Genomic DNA, 17,441 nt, shown 5'->3' with positions numbered 1-17,441 from the left:
GAAAGTAATGTGAGAGATTGCGAACAGCGTGTTTTCCTGAGATCAGTTGGAAGTTGCTCATACGTGTCAAATTTTCTACTTATCCCGACCCCCTTGAATGGGCACTTTTGCTTGAAGACATAACTGCAACGGAATCTGTTAACCAGTCCCAAGCCGCGTGTCGCTCTATAGATCACAGGATGTGATTGGCCATTGTATCACATTACGTCAGAGGACATATCTACAACAAGAGGACATAAGTACAACGGTACACACGTCGCCCCGAAAACGTCTGTATCTAAAGCTCCCTGTTCACGATTAGAACACACCCGCAGAGGTGAAGAGAATTACCGAAAATAGAATGGAAACTTCTCCGGTAAGATTCAGTTTAATGGTCTGTTTCCCTTCACCCGAGGTTAAGTTTAATTTTGCACGTAAGATTTCCGCATGAAGTTTCACTCAATGCACCGGAGAACCAGGATATTTCACTTTATACCACTTTGTGCAGTAAATGGTTTGAACCCGGGGGTAACATGTGAAGGTGTAGTCTGATCGTCCGGGTGAGTGTAGTCCTGAGAAGGACTGTTGTCGGTGGTAGTGACTGACGTTTCGACAACCTGTGCGGAAGTCATCATCGTGCGGAACGATTTATAAGATCAATTGTTCCGACTGCCAAGCCTCCTACATCGGTGAGACTGGCAGAAACCTCACAACAAGACTGACTGAACACAGACGGGCGACGAGGAAAGGTGATGTTAGCAATCACATTGCTGAACACCATCGACTTACCAACCACAACATTGACTGGGACTCTGCGCAATGCCTAACCTACAGCACTGACTATTTTCAACGACTGACTCTGGAAAGCTGGTTTACTAACTTAGAACAGACTCCCCTAAACAGATGTCAACAACTACCCGCTCCATACAAACGACTCATTCACGACATAAACATCACAAACGACCGAAAAAGAACGACCTAACTTTACCGACAGATCGAAACAGACCAATCACGACCGACTTACGTCACTTGAGTCTTACAGCCAATAACATCACGGCAAAACCAACCGATCATTTCACACGAACTGGAATAAGAACATTCTACTGACAACAATCATTCACTTGACTCTGATGATGACTTCCGCACAGGTTGTCGAAACGTCAGTCACTACCACCGACAACAGTCCTTCTCAGGACTACACTCACCCGGACGATCAGACTACACCTTCACATTATACCACTTTATTTCACTATATACCACTTGTTTGGAAACGTAACATAGACGATGATCTTCTCGCTATGGAGTACAAACAAAGCAACAATAGAACGTTTCATTGAAAAAGCAAACAATCGTCGTCCAACAATGAAATTTACAGCTGAAATTTCTGATAAGGAAACAACATTCCTGGACACCTACATCTTTAATTATAAAGGCGAACGATTCGAAAAGGACGTAATCCTTGATGTGCGTACTCATTTCAAACAAACTGAGACATTTCAGTATACACACTATAGTTCCTGTCACCCACAGGGAGTTAAGAAAGGCTTAATAAAAGGAGAGGCCCTTAGACTTCTCAGAACAAACTCCTCTCAAACAATATTTTAAAAGAAAATTGCAAATTTCAAAGCGCATTTGCGAAAGAGAGGCTACCCAGAGGCCCTCATTAACACAACCCTTTCAAAGGTGAATTTCAAAAACAGGAAACTAGCTCTTCAAAAGAAACCGAAGACGAACCAACGAATCTTGCCTTTTATTACACAATAGCAACCATCAGTGCCAAACCTAAAGCAAATTCTCATGAGACACTGGCATTTAATAGAAACAACCAGTACTGAGCGAACTATACAAAAATCCGCCACTCGTGTCTTAAAAATGAGGGCGATCGCTCAAAGACATACTCGTGAGGGCCAAACTTTGAATAGGCTATTCTAAACACGCGCTGAGAGGTCGTGTAGGCCTGTCAAACCCCTTTTTACATTGAACTGTTAGATCCTTAAGTTTCACGCGATCGACTTTACTTTCCTTTAGTTTCTTTGCCTGAAGCCATTTCCCATCACCTATACTTGAATCAGCTACATAATGTTTTCCCGACTTGAGGCAGTCACGAACACGTGCGATGAGGTCTGCTCATTTACCGCTCGATTTCAAGCCTCTACACTTTAACCAACACTTCGATTGTGTGTTTGTATAGTTCTCTTGGTCTTGCTCGAACTTTGAGCCAGGAACACCGTCGTTTTGATTTAAGATACGAGCTTTAGAGGCGTTTGAACTAGAGATGGGCGCATCATCGCCTATATTCATTTACTCGAGAAGCCTATTTGTTTGTCCTAATCGCTCTAGGGGGGTCAAAATGTCGGGACGTCACAAACGCGCAGCGCCATTACGCATACCAAGTTAACGTGATGAGTTAGCGCAAATCACGAAATTCAACTGATTGGATGATGTTCCATACCTCCTGAGAACAAGAGCAAACATTCATTTCTGCTGAGATTTGACTTAACGGGCTATGAATCAACGCAATACCCACAAAATGAATTAAAATGCAGCGCATCATAAATTTCCGACATTGCGGTGTCAAGTTATGGAAGCGTATCGCGTTTCAAATTTTTGTAAATTTATTAGCTGTTCTGTGCAAAACGACATCGTGATAGGCAGGGGCCTGTTAGTTCCTGTTAGAAACCGCAAAATCGTTGATAACGCAACAATGCAAAAAATGCGATCAAAGCCCAAAACTGCACATAAACCTGACATTCTGTCGCTCTAGAGGTCTACGAAAACTAAGACCCCCTCAAATCGAATCGGTCGAAATGGAAAGTCAAAATGTAACCAAAATAGGCCTAATCTGTCAAATTATCTCTCGTCCGATCCTTTCCACCGAGTTCTAGGTCAAATCGAACGGTAAATTTAGGGGTCTAATTTATTAGTTTTCGTAATTTCGAAAACTCCAAAGCTAGATTCTGTTTTAAAGCTGTGAAATCATTAGCAGAAGGGGTTCCGTGTAGAAGTTGTGCTGTAATCGACAAATAAGCTAATTGTTGTTGTTTAATACCGTTTCGGTTCTTGGACTTATCTATAGTGTATGACAGAAATATGATGAACAATATGTTTGCAGTACAAAGAAAATTATAATTCACTGAATATTAAGTGTTGCAGCCTATTCAAATGTTAGTCTAGGTAATCACATGATTTCGAGTGCATTTTGAATTAAATAAGCACGAGTAAATTTTTTCAAAGACTAAGCATGAGCCCGTAGGGCGAGTGCAATTTGTGGTCTTTGAAAAAATTTACAAGTGCTTATTTATTTCAAATTGCACGAGAAAAATCATGTGATTATGTATTAATAATATACAAGAAAAAATACGAGGTAGCTTATATCATAATTATGCAGAAGAAAAGCGCGCGCATAACTTGCTAAAATGATTTATTCAAACCCTGCGAGTGACATTGTACGTTCGGTCAAAACAACTGCCCACGATCACAACAATAAGATAAAATGAAATTTTCACATCTTCAAGGCGCAAAAAAGTTCAAAGTCCGGCCAAACAGTTCAAGGAGTTGTTCAGTGGGTTTGGTAATTCTATGAGTTTGTTAGCCTGCAAAGCAAGCCCTGGGGGAGAGGAGGGGGATTGGGGCGAGCAGAATGTGCGGAGGGGAGAGCGAGGGCTTGCCACAGACCCCCACTAACCAACGCAATTTCCGATCTCGTATGGACGAAAAATTCCCATTGGCTGAGAGCAACACTTTGTCAATCAACCCTCGTACTTCGTGGCGACTACCTTTTAGAAAATGGCGAACGACGGTGATTTCGAGAAGTTCTGTCCTCAAGAATCGATGTCGAAGTACAATATTTGAGGCAGCCATCCACTTGCTCAAGCTCAGGGCCTTGATAAGAATGGCGTCTTCATTCTTAAACTTGCCCTTAACCACAACATTGCAAAGCCGATGGACGTTGGATCCTAATCATCAATGTTTAAATTTGTATCCATCGCTGAAGTTGAGGGTTGTCCTCAACTTCAGCGAGTCTGCGAGTCAAACAACGCTTCCTTGCTAGATGTAGGTTTTGCATGTGCCGGGGAGCGGACACGCAAGCTCTTTCTACCTGGACTTTTTCCTGTCGGTGTTGAGAACTTTCATTTCGACGAAACATCACGGGAATCCGGACATTGAGAAGCGGCCTTATTCAACAAATCATAAAACTGGCAAAAACTGTTAGCTTTTCTTGCACAAGGAAGGCATATAATTTGAGATATGTGCGACTTATTTTCGAAGTGAAAACCGACCGTTCGAAGGCGATCGACGAAGACATACTGAAATTCTTCCCTTTGACTCTGATTAAAAATGTTTACAAAACTCTTGAAGCCAATTCCAAATCTAATTCTTAAATCTACTCCACAAAACCGGCAAACTACGTCTTCTGGATAAACTTTTGGCTTTCTCCCTCTCTTAGATTTTGATAGCAGACTCTCCTTGTTGTCTGACACTTCTCACTCACGTGGAGCAAGTTTTAGTTGTTGTTTTGACAGTTTGTATGGTTCACTGAGCTCTCGCTAACGGCGCTCTCTGATTGGTTAATTTTAAGAGGCGCTGATTGACATATGCAAGACGATATGAATATGAAAATAGGGGGCGTTTTGTTAGCTAGTGGGGGTCTGTGGCAAGCCCTCCCTCTCCCCTCCGCACACTCCGCTCCCTCCATTCCCCCCTCCTTTTCCCCAGGGCTTGCTTCGCTGGCTATGAGTTTGTTTGATAATTGACCAACCAGAATGTCTGTTCTGTTACTTTCTTTGCACTGAATTAACCCTCTTCTGCACTGAATTAACTCTCGTCTGCACTGAATTGCCTGAAAACTGCATTTATCTTAACTAATCAGAACGGAGTAATTTTTTCATGAATATCAACCGATAAATGACACGAATTTTCTCATATGTTAGTTTACACGGTTAGAAGAAGTATCAAATTTTTTTAAGACTCGGTGGAAAGGATCGGACAGGAGATAATTTGACAGATTAGACCTATTTTGAATACGCACTCCCGTCGCAAATCAGTGACATCTCATCGAACAAAGGGATGTTCTTTTCGACAGAATCGAGCTCTCGTGATATGCGATCAGTTAGAAATGGGGTTAATAATCGTGGCTTCATTTTTAAAATTATGTATCAGGTATATCTGGGTAAATACAACGTTAAGTTGAGCTTGTTTCTTCTCAGCCATTGTGGTAACATTGTACCAAGTAAGTTACTGAGGTTGATAATATACATGAAAAAAGTTCTCAGTTCTGATTGGTTAAGGTAAATTGCACTCGCCCTACGGGCTCATGCAATTTTGTTAGTCTTTGAAAAAATTTACTCCTGCTTCTTTATTCCAAATTGCACTCGAAATCATGTGATTACCTATACAAATCACCTACCAGGTTGCACTTATCCATAGCTGATCTAATTCATATTTTCGCCTTTGCTGCTTATGGTGAAAAGGGTGGAAAAACTCGTTTGAACCCTGATTGGATTTGAAAGGTCCAGAAGTTTCCTTTTCTTACAGATTGTCCTCCTTTTCTAGTTCCAGTGTTGCCACCGCCAGTGTTATGAACTCATCGTCAACGTTCTCTGTGGACGGAATGTCTCACTTGGCGCCTTGAATGACATCCGTAAATAAAAATGATAGCGAATAGTTATACTGATAACAACCAATAAAGCCACGCGTTCTGATTAACTGACTTACTCACTGACCCACAGATCCACTAATCCACAGATCCACTAATCCACTGATTCACTAAATTCACTGACTCACTGACTTACTGTTTCGCTAATCCACTGATCCACTGATCTACTGATTGATTCACTGACCTACAGATTTACTGATTTACTGTTTCACTGGTTCAATCATTCACTCACCCTCTGACTTACTAACTGACTGACTGGCTGACAAACTAACTGACTGACATACTGACCGACTCACTGCCTCACTAACTTACAGACTCATTACCTCCCTGACCTATTGATCGACTCAATCACTGATCACATGACTTAGTGACTGACTCACTGACTAACTGAATGACAAGCTAACTGACTGACTGACTGACTGATCTCACTGACTCAATCACTGGCTCATTAATTTACTGACCGACTCGGTGACACTAACACTTTATTTTATTTCCTTCGTTTAAAAGTATCTCAGGGTTGCTACTAAATAATGAAAGGAATTTAGTATTGATGATGCCCATTCAGTTAGAAAGTGCACTGACCCTTTCACTGACGAAGAGACTGACGTACTGACGCACAGACTCATTTACTCATCGACTCCCTACTTTCAGCCAGTTGAAGTCAATAAGTCAGTAAATGAGTAACTCAACTCGTCAGTCAGTGACTCAGTCTGTAAGTCAGGTGCCTGGATAATAAATCGTTTTGCGCTTGTGTTCTATAGTGGACACACCAGATCCATATGTCAAGTTATATATCCAGAATGCTCCAAATGGAAGGACCAAAACACAATTCATATCTAATGATCCTAACCCTGTTTGGAACGAAGAATTCAAGTTTCTCATCGACAAAGAATTGGAAAACGTGTTACGTAAGTGTTACTGCTTGAAACTGATTTTAAACTTTGAAAAATAGATGATTTCTCTTTTCTTTTGCCGACTTCATTTGTAATTGTTTCGGTTTGGGTTTTCTTCCCCAGATATTACACTGATGGACGCTGATACGTTTAGTGATGATGTCGTCGGAAAAACACAGATATTTCCCTTGGATGGTCTGGAAATTGATAGAATCTGTCGTAAAACCTTCGTATTTCGAAAGGTATTGATATTGTTGATATTTTAGAAAACTGTGTTTAGAATAAACGAGACCAACGAATATTTTTAAAGTTCCTTTTTTATCTTGAGGGACTTTCCTGATTATTTTGGAGGAAAGTTTTCATTCTATCCTCACCGATTCGTTCATTGCTTAGCTGTTTATGAAGGGTGTGTATATCTGTTTCACGTCGTGGGTACTCATATTACTTTTCACATCAGTGATAAAACAAATCCTAGAGCACACTTTAGTTAAAATCTCTTGTTTTTGCTAACCAATCCAGTTTTCACCTAGATTCTAGGCCTCTAACATTGTCTACTTCTTTGTTCATTTTTACATGCAGAAGTCAGAGGTGGACATTACGCTTGAACTTAGAAAATGGTAAATTTTTCATCTTCTCTTATTCAAGGACTTGTTAGATCATGAGCATTCGTGTGCTGTATAACTGGGCCCAGTCGTTCGAAGGCCGCCGGATTTGCACTAACCCATGGTTAAATTTTAACCCGGGTTTTTTTCATTCCCCCCTTCAAAAGCTTTTTTCGGATCACTCTTCTCTATTTAGCATAGGGCATCCAATAATCAAAGGTTTAGACAAAAAACATACGCTAACTGCGGGTTATCTTAACCCAGCGATAAACAACCTGGCCCTAAAGACTACTTGTACAGAGCTACAGAGAAAAGGCCATTTAGAGGGCTGATTGCAAAAGCAAAATCAAAATCAAAGTGATCACGAAAGCCAATTCGAAGAAAGGAAAATTCAAAGTAAGAAGCTAGCCGACTACTTCGTAAAACGCGGGAAAACGTGCGCGACCAAGTCGTGTTTGGGTTTCGTTTTCCATCTGATTGGTTACGAGAGTGCCGCGAGTTTTCTGAATCAATCATAGAGCGAAGTAAAGCAAAACGAAAGCAATTTCGAATCACCTTCAAAACCCAATGAAAACTGCTCTATAAGCTTCATATATCAATACTTTCTTCCCTTGTCCTGAACCTATATTCAAGGTTTGTGAAGCTCCCCAACGAATTCCCGCCCTGTGGCTTAAAGGTAGACCATCAGGGTGCGAATCCAATCGTAAGGGTTTTAATGCCTCGTTGAAGAATTTTTTTCTCTACCTTTCTGTCTCTCCACTCCATGACAAAACCAATAACATATTTCGTCAATTTAAAATCTGACTGGCTAGTGCGAGTACGTTAATAGCCAATCATGTACGATTTTCTTGCATAAATGAAAACCTTTCCCTGTCCCACATGCGCCTTGGTGAATCACATGTTCTAACGATAGTGACACATGTTTGAAAAATGTGACCAGTAAACTGAAATAAAATTATTTCCATTGTAGTGAAGATCCCCGTGACCTACGATACAGCGTGGAACTATGCCAAGAGGAGATCGATTTTCGAGAGAATAGGAAGCCTTTCCTGTTTCAAGCGATGAAGAAATTACTCGGCCCAAGAGGACCAGCGAGAATGGATGAGGTTAGCCTTTTATTTATCAATTAATTTATTTTTTCATGCGACTTCCTCCTTAGCCTTTTGAAGACAGCCTCAGCCAAGGGTTTGGGGTTTTCAGCTATCCGGAGTGTTTATTTACTTACGGTATTTCCGAATCACAAAATGGGTAAATAGTACCTCGTTTTTCAAGAAGTTTTGTCTTTGTATATCGACAGGTTTCAACACTTTTACGTATTTTAAGGTATTCGGTACAAAAGTTTAACTAAACAATTTTAAGGTAGATTGTCATCTCATTGGCTTAAAATAGGTGTATTGGTGTCTACTAACCCCCTCTCCCCCCACCACTCGTTCTGGCCCAACCCGTCGATTGCAAAGCATTTTGGTGACCGGAATGGTCAATATGAAGATGTCTGATGCTAATTAATTCAACTTATTTGGTGCCAGTGTCACTATAAAATTGCATTGGAACACCTCACTTATTTGTTGTCGTTATTTTCCTTCTAGTTGCCAACTGTGGGTATTGTTGGGTCTGGAGGTGGTTTTCGAGCCATGGTTGGCCTAAGTGGTGTCTTCTGTGCTCTTAAAGACATGGGTGTACTGGACTGTGCCATGTATGCCGCAGGACTGTCAGGGTCAACTTGGTAAGTTTGTACAAGAGACTATAGTCTCTGGAACAAAAGATAGCTTACTGTGTTATTGACAAGAGGGTTAACTTCTGTCTGTGTTTCTCAGTAAAACAAAATGGCGCAAGACTGCAAGATAACTGCATGGAAAACGAGTTCAAGAAAGGGCAGAAACTCATACTGCAGACTTCTGAGCAAAAAGCTTGTGTCTCTGTCTAAAATAAAAATGACTGATGTATCCAAAATGTCCCGATCGTCCCTCTATGACCCTTCGAAAGTAGGGTACCTACTTTTGCCTCATCCCCACAGTTCCACACGGAGCGCTAACCCCACATTTTCTTTTCGCTAGTTTTGTTTTTTTCACACGCGTCACGGACTTCGCCGAAGAACTTGTATTCTAGAATAACGATGACATAATGTCAATCTTTTACTAATTGTAGGTACCTCTCTGCGTTATATTCTCATCCCAAATTTCCATATATCCATCCAAAGATAGTTATGCAACAGCTGAGACATAACGTGCAATATAGCTGGATCAGGCTGTTAACACCTTCGTGGCTGTACAAGCACATCAAAATCATCCATGAGAAAAAAGTACGAGGCCAGCCAATCAGTTTTACTGATTTCTTTGGCTACCTTGTGGGTGAAACCATCTTGAGAGACGTAAGTGTCACTTGAAATCCTATCAATGTTTTTCTGATTGATTACCGAAAAATGACACGACGAAAAGATGCCACAGTCAGCACCGAACCCAACACACGAGTTCATTCTGATTCATTTTAACTCTGTCGGTGACGCTACATCATGGCGCCCTCCTTTCAGATTTCACTTCGCGATCAATCTGTGATCACGCTCAGTCTGTGATCACGCTCAGTCTGTGGTCATGCATACTCTGTGATCACGCTCAGTCTGTGATCACGCTCAGTCTGTGATCACGCTCAGTCTGTGATCACGCTCAGTCTGTGATCACGCTCAGTCTGTGATCACGCTCAGTCTGAGAACAAGCTTAGTGTAGCGTTTTTGTAATTACTAAATATGTTACGATAAATACTTCCTTTTCACCTGCTCTTTTAGTTTGCTAGAAGCAAATAACTAAGGAAAATAAATGGGCTATTTTCATTTCGTAAAAGTTGCAATTTTTTACTTGCTCGTTGTATATCTAACTTTGTTTTCAGCGCAAAACAATTCCGAAACTGAGCGATCAACGTGTCGCGGTCAGATATGGAAATGTTCCCCTTCCGCTATACACCTGTGTACAGGTGAAGAATGATGTTTCTGCAAAAAGCTACAACGGTAAGATTTCAAATGTTATTCGTTAAAAGTGCGGCATAGTGCACAGCGATTCCAAATAGGCATAGGGATTCGGAGTAACGCTATCCGCTGTTGTAGGATATATGTACGATAAAACCAAATCATCATGTAATATTCCCCTCCCCCACTCCACTCTCCAACGCAGCGCCACAGTTTCTTTTTAGGGACATTCCCACTTCATAATACACCACTACTGATCCATGTGTACCTCACTGGGATTAAAAGTGCAGAAAGGTCGAGATACTCGATCACATACTCCACCACAGCCTACGAACTACATCAGTTGCGCAGATGTAAGTGTAAGGCAAGTTGTGAATGCGTCAACTTGTATGATGCGTTCTTTTTACCGCAGAATGGGTAGAGTTTAGCCCTTATGAAGTGGGGATGGCTAAATATGGCACTTTTATGAAAGCGGAGCATTTTGGATCCAAGTTTTTCTGTGGGCAACTTCACACACAGTATCCTGAACCCCCCTTGGAATATCTGCAAGGTAAGTAACACTCGAACACCTTTCCTGCCTATTTGCCTTACTTCAAAAGAGTAGATAGCCTTGTGGGATTGCTTAGGGGTTCTAAATAGGCCATTTCCGAATTACCTTTGGCCTCTTTTTCAAAACTAGGCCTGGTGCTCAATCATTCGTATGAAAATGAGTTTAATTTGCATGTGAATGAAAACTTCTAATCATCTGAAAGGCTGGGCACCATGACTCGTTTTGAGAAAGAGGGCCAATGGTAATTCGCAGATGGGCCATTAGGAACACTGGTCCCAAGCTGTAAACGGAGTAATGCGTCACAAAAGAAATCGGTCAAAGACGATCTTAAGTTGAAGAGAAAACGAAACCTACTGTGTTCTTTACACCAAGCTGACATTCTGTCTTCCACTTTTCCTTCCTCAGGTATTTGGGGCAGCGCCTTCACCGTTTTGCTACAGCGCCTACTCAGTGAGGGTCAAGTACCGAGCGCAATTGAAAAAGTTCGCCCCAGCTCCTCCGTTATGAGAGAGGACTTACGTATGTATTTCTTTACTTTCTTTGTGGCTGAAAATCATGTACTCTATCGGAGCTCTAAGGTCTAAGTCATGTTGTGAACGTGACACTTCTTGTTACATGTAATTGGCTTTGCTGCAGGCACTCCGTGATTGGTTAGAGGAGGACCCAGACCATACTCGGCAGCCAATCAAACATCTTGCAGGGACTAAAACGCCACGTGGTCACCCCTCTCAGTTTTCTCGCACTTCGAGGCCTGTGGCTTTTGCATTGAATAAAGGAAACTGAAAATACGAGATGCTTACAAAAAATATCACTCCATCCTCCAGATCAGATTCTGTATTCAGAAAACCAAGACGATGATGAGGAAAGCGACAGTGAAGAAGAGGAACAGAGCGTTGATGGTCACCATATAAAAGAGGCACCTGTATTTGATGATAACGACATGGAGGAACCAAAGGAAGAAGATCACAACGATCCTGGATTGCTGGGAAGAATAGCGCAGAGATTTATGAACAAGTTCCCTGTGCTGCAAACTCGCTCCGGCCGTGCGGGAAGGGTGCATAATTTCTTGCGTGGTCTAGGGCTTGCATTCGCTCCCGTCCCCTTGGGTGAGTCACCGTCGTTGTTTATCAAGGAAAATGGGTCCTATTTAAGCTAGAAGCAACCAAATTTTTCTTTACATAGGTATAAAAACAGTCGATGGGTTCTCTCCCCTTTGAAGAAAATAAGAAATTGTCCATCTTTAATAAAAAGAGTTTTGTAACTCCTTGGCGCCGAGTGGTTGCCCAGAGGAGCCAGTGCTACATTATATCCGCAGGAAACTCAGAGTGCGCATAACCTTCATTACATTACAAATGTTATTGATGGTTCTTTATGACACAGAATCTGAGGACGTCACCGATGCCGCTGACCAACTTAGCGTGAAGTCCAAGCGCATATTCCTGGCTGACAGTGGGCTCGTGTTCAATTCTCCGTATCCACTTCTAATAAGACCCCAGCGAGGATGCGACGTACTCCTGTCATTTGACTTCAGTTCAAGGGAAAGAGAGATAGAGATGCCCTTTGAGGTGATTTTTTTGCATCCACTTCAGCTTTCAGGGTCCGAAATTGCGACTGACTGGTCGCCAATGCGACCAAAAATTAGGTGTTCGCGACCAGAATTTTAGAACTGGTCGCCAGTAGGCGACTAGCCTTTTCAAATCCCCTCGGCATTTGAAATTCCAAGGTAAAAGGGCTTTTTTTTTTAAAAGAAAACTTAAAGCCTCCGTGGATAATTGTAGTAAAACGAAGCGACGATTTTAAGATCGCCATATTTACCTGGCGCCATATTGTTTCAGCGGCCTCTCCCAATACGGATATCGCGGACGAAAACGTGACGTGGCGAAATCCTGACGGGATCGAAAGCGTCGGCGGAATCACATGCGCTTAGTCCTCAATACTTTACTTAAATACCTGTAAATTCCAGTTCTGAAATACGAGTTGTGGTGTTCTCTTACCGAGTACTACATGTGCTATCAGCTCTTTGGCTATCAGCTATCAACTGATATGGCTATCAGCTCTTTGCGATCATTTCGTGATTTGCTGTTCTCAGGAGACGAAACATCCGCTCTGAAATGTTTCAGCGACTTAGATAAATGTTCGATTGCATTTTAGCCAGTACAAAAAGAACAAAAGTGTCTCTATTATCTCAATATTTTTTATCGTGGCCATCGAGGTTGGCCATCGACATGGGTGGGGACCGGTTCGAGCAATGAGAGTGTGAGGGCCTGGCACTAGCACATTGATCGTCGTTGCGTTTTCGTTCCGTTTCGGCGAAGCACTCTTAGTTGAATCTAGGTATAGAAAGAGGGCCCCCATATGTCTTATACACAGAAGTTAACAGGGTACCAGCATAGTTCCAACTGAATGGAAATAATAAGAGAAAGATATCCGAAGCCTTCACAAGAACGTTCTTCGAACGGACAAACACGCTCATTGAGATGTAGGACTCTGTTACCGTTACACGGCTTTTGTGAAGTATGTATATTGCGTTAAATGAAAACATTTTGTTGAAAGGTTTAATTTTGTGCTTTACTATAAATTAAGGTAAGTTATACCATGGGTTCCAGAGGGATTGCGTTTTTTTTTAGTTTGCGCAAATTCAGCGGCGAAGCCGCGATCGTGGCGTGCAAGCAAGAAACCAAACACTTGTTTTTGGCGACCAAACCCGTCCATCTGGCGACCAAAATTTTTTCGTTAGTCGCCAGTTGGCTCCCTTAGGAAAAAGTTAATTTCGGACCCTGGCTTTACTTGCATTTAAGAAGATATTAGCTATGTATGTAAACAAATCACTAAATCAATAGGTGTTATATCAAGTTCTTGCTTTTTCCTGTCCTCTACAACCAAACTCAGTTTGTTCCACGGTACCAGAACAGCTAGTCATTATCGAATGCATTTGTGTCGTATCAATCTAGAGCGATTTACAATTCCCTACGAAGGTCCTAAAATTTGGAACCCTCTTCCTGTTTCACCCACTTCAGTGTTCTTCAAATCTTCTCAGCTTTAAGACGAAAATGCAAGAGTTTTCACTTAAATAATCACTTAACTGGCCAAGCCGTACATTCGCTAAACTAATTCTTTTTTAAATATATTCTTGTAAGTGGGGTGGCCTCTCCCATATGCCCGATGGTTTTCTGGGTCTCCTCGCCTTCTAATATAAATTATAATGTGTAAATAGTTTTTTTCCTTTTAAAAATGCAAATAAATGATGATGATGATGATGATATCAGACCCATATCCGGTCAAGCGGGCCGAGCCAAGACAGTCTGAACTATTTACTTCCTCTCTGAGCGCCTAAGTGTTTTCTCCTCATTTTGGTCAAGTTTGATTTCGTTCTCGGGCGTGTATCGGTGAAGTTTGGAGACCTCAAACTTAAACCGCTCTTGATAAAGAAGAAGTGGTAAAACTGAGCCAAGAAAATACAACTGAAGAAAAAAACAGAAGCTGAACTTACTTTCCACACTCGGCCACACCTGAACCTCATTCCTGTCCAGTTTTATTCCTGGGACGAGTTATATCGATTTTTCAAACTTTCTCTAGGTCTTGCTAATAGATAGCAAAAGGTACAACGTATCGTAAATGCCCAAAAATGACTATACTCTTGTTTCTTCTTTTTCCTTTAGGAACTTTTGCTGGCAGAAGAATGGGCAAGAAAGAACAGGTTGAAATTCCCTCCCATTAATGCCAAGGAACAATACGAGGAACATGGTTTGAAGGAGTTCTATGTGTTCTCTGATCCTAACGACCCAGAATGCCCTGTGGTCATACACTTTGTGTTGATGAACGGCTCCTTCAAAGATTACAGCCGTCCAGGTATGTTCAGTCACATGATATTCTGAATACACCAAAAAGTATCCCAAAAAAAGGTTTAGTCTGTCGACTTTCCTCAACAATACCTCCCACCTAAAATGGATGGGGTTCCCTGACCAGCTTGTGCAAAAAGAGGCTTCTACGGACCGGTCATTATTTGTCACCGTGGGGGGAGGGGGGTTCGGTCAGAGGATTTTGATTGTATCACAATATCACAATAAAATTTACCCGATTTCCTCCTCATTCCCCTCCCCCCTCAGCGGCAGTCAATTTTCCTTAGTCCCCCCCCTTTATACTTCGTAAGCGACTACTGATCCACCCTCCATTCCCTCTGAAAACTATGTGAAACCCCTAAAATCCTCCAACCCCATCCCCCCAGGTGAGAAATAAGAATTGTTCCTATGATCAATTTCTAACCCTTAACGAAGAGGGAAAGTAAAAGAGAAGATTTTAGCTCGGAGAGACTGTATGTCGCAGCTGCCTAACAAATATTTAATTTGCTCATGTTTTGCTTACTTATGGTTTGACCTTGCCAGGTGTACCTCGCAAGACCTCTTCAGAAAAGGAATTCGGAACATTCGCAGTTTTTGAAGACCCTGATGATCACTACAGCACATTCAACTTCCACTACTCTCACAACTCATTTGATCGCTTGAGTCAGCTGATGGAATTTAACACGCTGTTAGCGGAAGAAACCATCAAGGATGTTATAGCTGATGGCGTCAGACGAAAACGACAACTGAATGCGATGAAGAGTTCCACCTAGAACAAGTAACTTGATCAACCAGAGAAACCCATATATTTACACGAGGCTCGATTGAACTTTGGTTGAAGATAAATATTTTTTACATCACAAAAATAAATAGAAATCTATTTTGGACACCCAAGAGCATAAACATTTGGATAGTTGATTTTCCTTGTCAGTCATGGTGTTGCACATTATATCCCAGTCTCCATCCATGACCACGCCTTTTTTTAACGTGTTCAGTACGCGACGTTAATAATTGGTAATACCTCATGTAACGTATGTATCAAGAGTCCCTGAGTTTGTCCCACATAGCATATAATCTCATTTGATAAATGTGTATTACTTTGGTTCGTTCTGATGGACCCGACCATAGCAAGACAGATGACGATTCCATTAAAGACTGAAGGCAAAAGTCAAAGATTTTGAATCTAAACAACATTTAAAGCTATCCAACGTAACTATATCCACTCAATTCATAAAATGAATTACGACCCGTATTTACAAAAGCATCAAGATAACTATAACCAAACTAATTGTGCGGCTGTGTAAAATGGCAATAAAGGTACTTTTAAAAAGTATGTGAAATTGGTGTCAGCTGTGTACAAAAGCATCAGTCCAAAGGACGCAGTTATGTTAAGATATACAGGAACCACCCTTCATTTGGCATGTTTGGCTTGGGTCGAATACCAGCGACTGCTCGAGAAATTAGCCCACGTTCCTTCCAGTTCTTGGGAGGATCGACCACCGTGCTCTTGAAAACGAGCCCAACATTTGGCGCGAAAATATACGAACAATAGCCTCCATTTGACGCGAAAATATATGAACAATAGCCTCCATTTGGCGCGAAAATATATGAACAATAGCCTCCAGTTGGCGCGAAAATATGTGAACAATAGCCTCCATTTGGTTCCAGAAAAACTGTTCGCATCTCGAAACAGAAGGAACAGATAACATCTGCAGACAAATATCTCCGCATATTTTCGCGCCAAATGGAGGGAAGTGTTTCTATATTTCCTGCTATTAAGTCGGATGACGCGTCTATACCGACCCCCCCCCTCCCGTCGAAATAGTTAAAAAATGTTAAAAATTTATTCGCTACGTGTTCTATAAATTGAAAAAAAGATAGGCTGAAACCCAGGGAGATGTTGATTTTATGTATTTCGACAACCACAAACCTCAACTCGCGGAAAGGTCAAAGTGTCAAACAAAACAGGGGCTTTTCCAATAATGTGAGTAGACATGTCTGTAAACTAAAATGGGACGAAGCTAAACAACGAAAACCTTCAAGGTTGTCGATTCAGCAGCTACACAGAAGGAATGGCGAGGTTCTTTTCTTCAATCATCAAGTTTGGGTAGGGGGTAATTGACAGCTCTTTTGGCCCAGTACTTCAAACTTCTAATCTTGAAGTCTCCTTACTCCCCCTACCTTAAAAAAAAAAACTGACCCAAAAAGAGGGATTGCGCTCTTATATCTCTATTTTGTCCCACGAGAGATCACGGGTTTCGATAGATAGCGATAAAAATTAAATAATAAGAAGAAAAAACAGCAGGTGAAGGAGAAACAGATTGTACATTTTATAGATTTTAAAAAGTCCGCGAATTGCAAACATACCAAAAGAGACTAGTGTTGATAAAATATTCGGCCCCCCAAACATTCCCACAAAAGCAGAGGGGATAAATTGATGCCAAGCGATATTAAAATGTTTGTTGTTATGTTAATCACATAACCATCCAATTTAAAATAATTTACTTGAAGGGCGCCGTAATTAAGGTGGAATGATAAAGTTTGTTTTCATTATTGCTCACGCCATTTTTTTCGCTTACACCAAACTGTGAAATTGTCCACTACGATTTTTACTTTTATAAGTCGAGCTGCTGGAGAAGCCTTGTTTACATAGCTATTCATTTCTTCCGTCCGGAAAGAAAAGGAGTAGGGCACTGCCACTAGGCCAAAAATTCCTGTTTCGACCTGTCTATATTAAGCAAAACAAATTTGCGGTTGCTGAGCGAAAGCTTCTCGACTGACAGAATAAGGTCAACAAGGGCACTGATGCGCGCGAAATTTCCATTGATAACAAGCTGATAAAAAGCGCGCGAAAGTGAAACACCTATAAGAGAAAGTTGTCAACAAGAGACCAATCATGACTAAGATTAAAATTTAAACAGCCAATTATAATCAGGACATGCTTGGACAAGTTCACGCATTTTCAA

General features: G+C 41.4%; 1 protein-coding gene across 2 annotated transcripts; it reads left to right on the top strand.

Annotated features, from left to right (window-relative positions):
• Positions 1-215: 215 nt before the first annotated feature.
• On the top strand, positions 216-15,808 carry LOC111344484 (cytosolic phospholipase A2). 2 transcript variants are annotated; one of them, XM_088726875.1, is made up of 15 exons: positions 216-355; positions 5,533-5,620; positions 6,397-6,543; positions 6,652-6,770; positions 7,108-7,145; positions 8,101-8,236; positions 8,717-8,853; positions 9,276-9,498; positions 10,011-10,128; positions 10,499-10,636; positions 11,042-11,155; positions 11,461-11,742; positions 12,017-12,201; positions 14,296-14,485; positions 15,019-15,808. In XM_088726875.1, exons 1-15 carry the CDS (start codon positions 341-343, stop codon positions 15,246-15,248), a joined length of 2,160 nt encoding a protein of 719 aa, XP_088583001.1. In that variant the 5' UTR covers positions 216-340; the 3' UTR covers positions 15,249-15,808. The 2 variants fall into 2 exon arrangements, with proteins under 2 accessions (XP_088583001.1, XP_088583005.1); XM_088726879.1 differs by lacking the exon at positions 5,533-5,620 and having other exon boundaries at positions 255-355.
• The last annotated feature ends 1,633 nt before the right edge of the window (positions 15,809-17,441 follow it).

The sequence above is a fragment of the Stylophora pistillata genome, chromosome 1, assembly GCF_964205215.1.
Source record: "Stylophora pistillata chromosome 1, jaStyPist1.2, whole genome shotgun sequence".
NCBI lineage: Eukaryota > Metazoa > Cnidaria > Anthozoa > Scleractinia > Pocilloporidae > Stylophora > Stylophora pistillata.
This window is presented reverse-complemented; position numbering and strand designations above follow the sequence as displayed.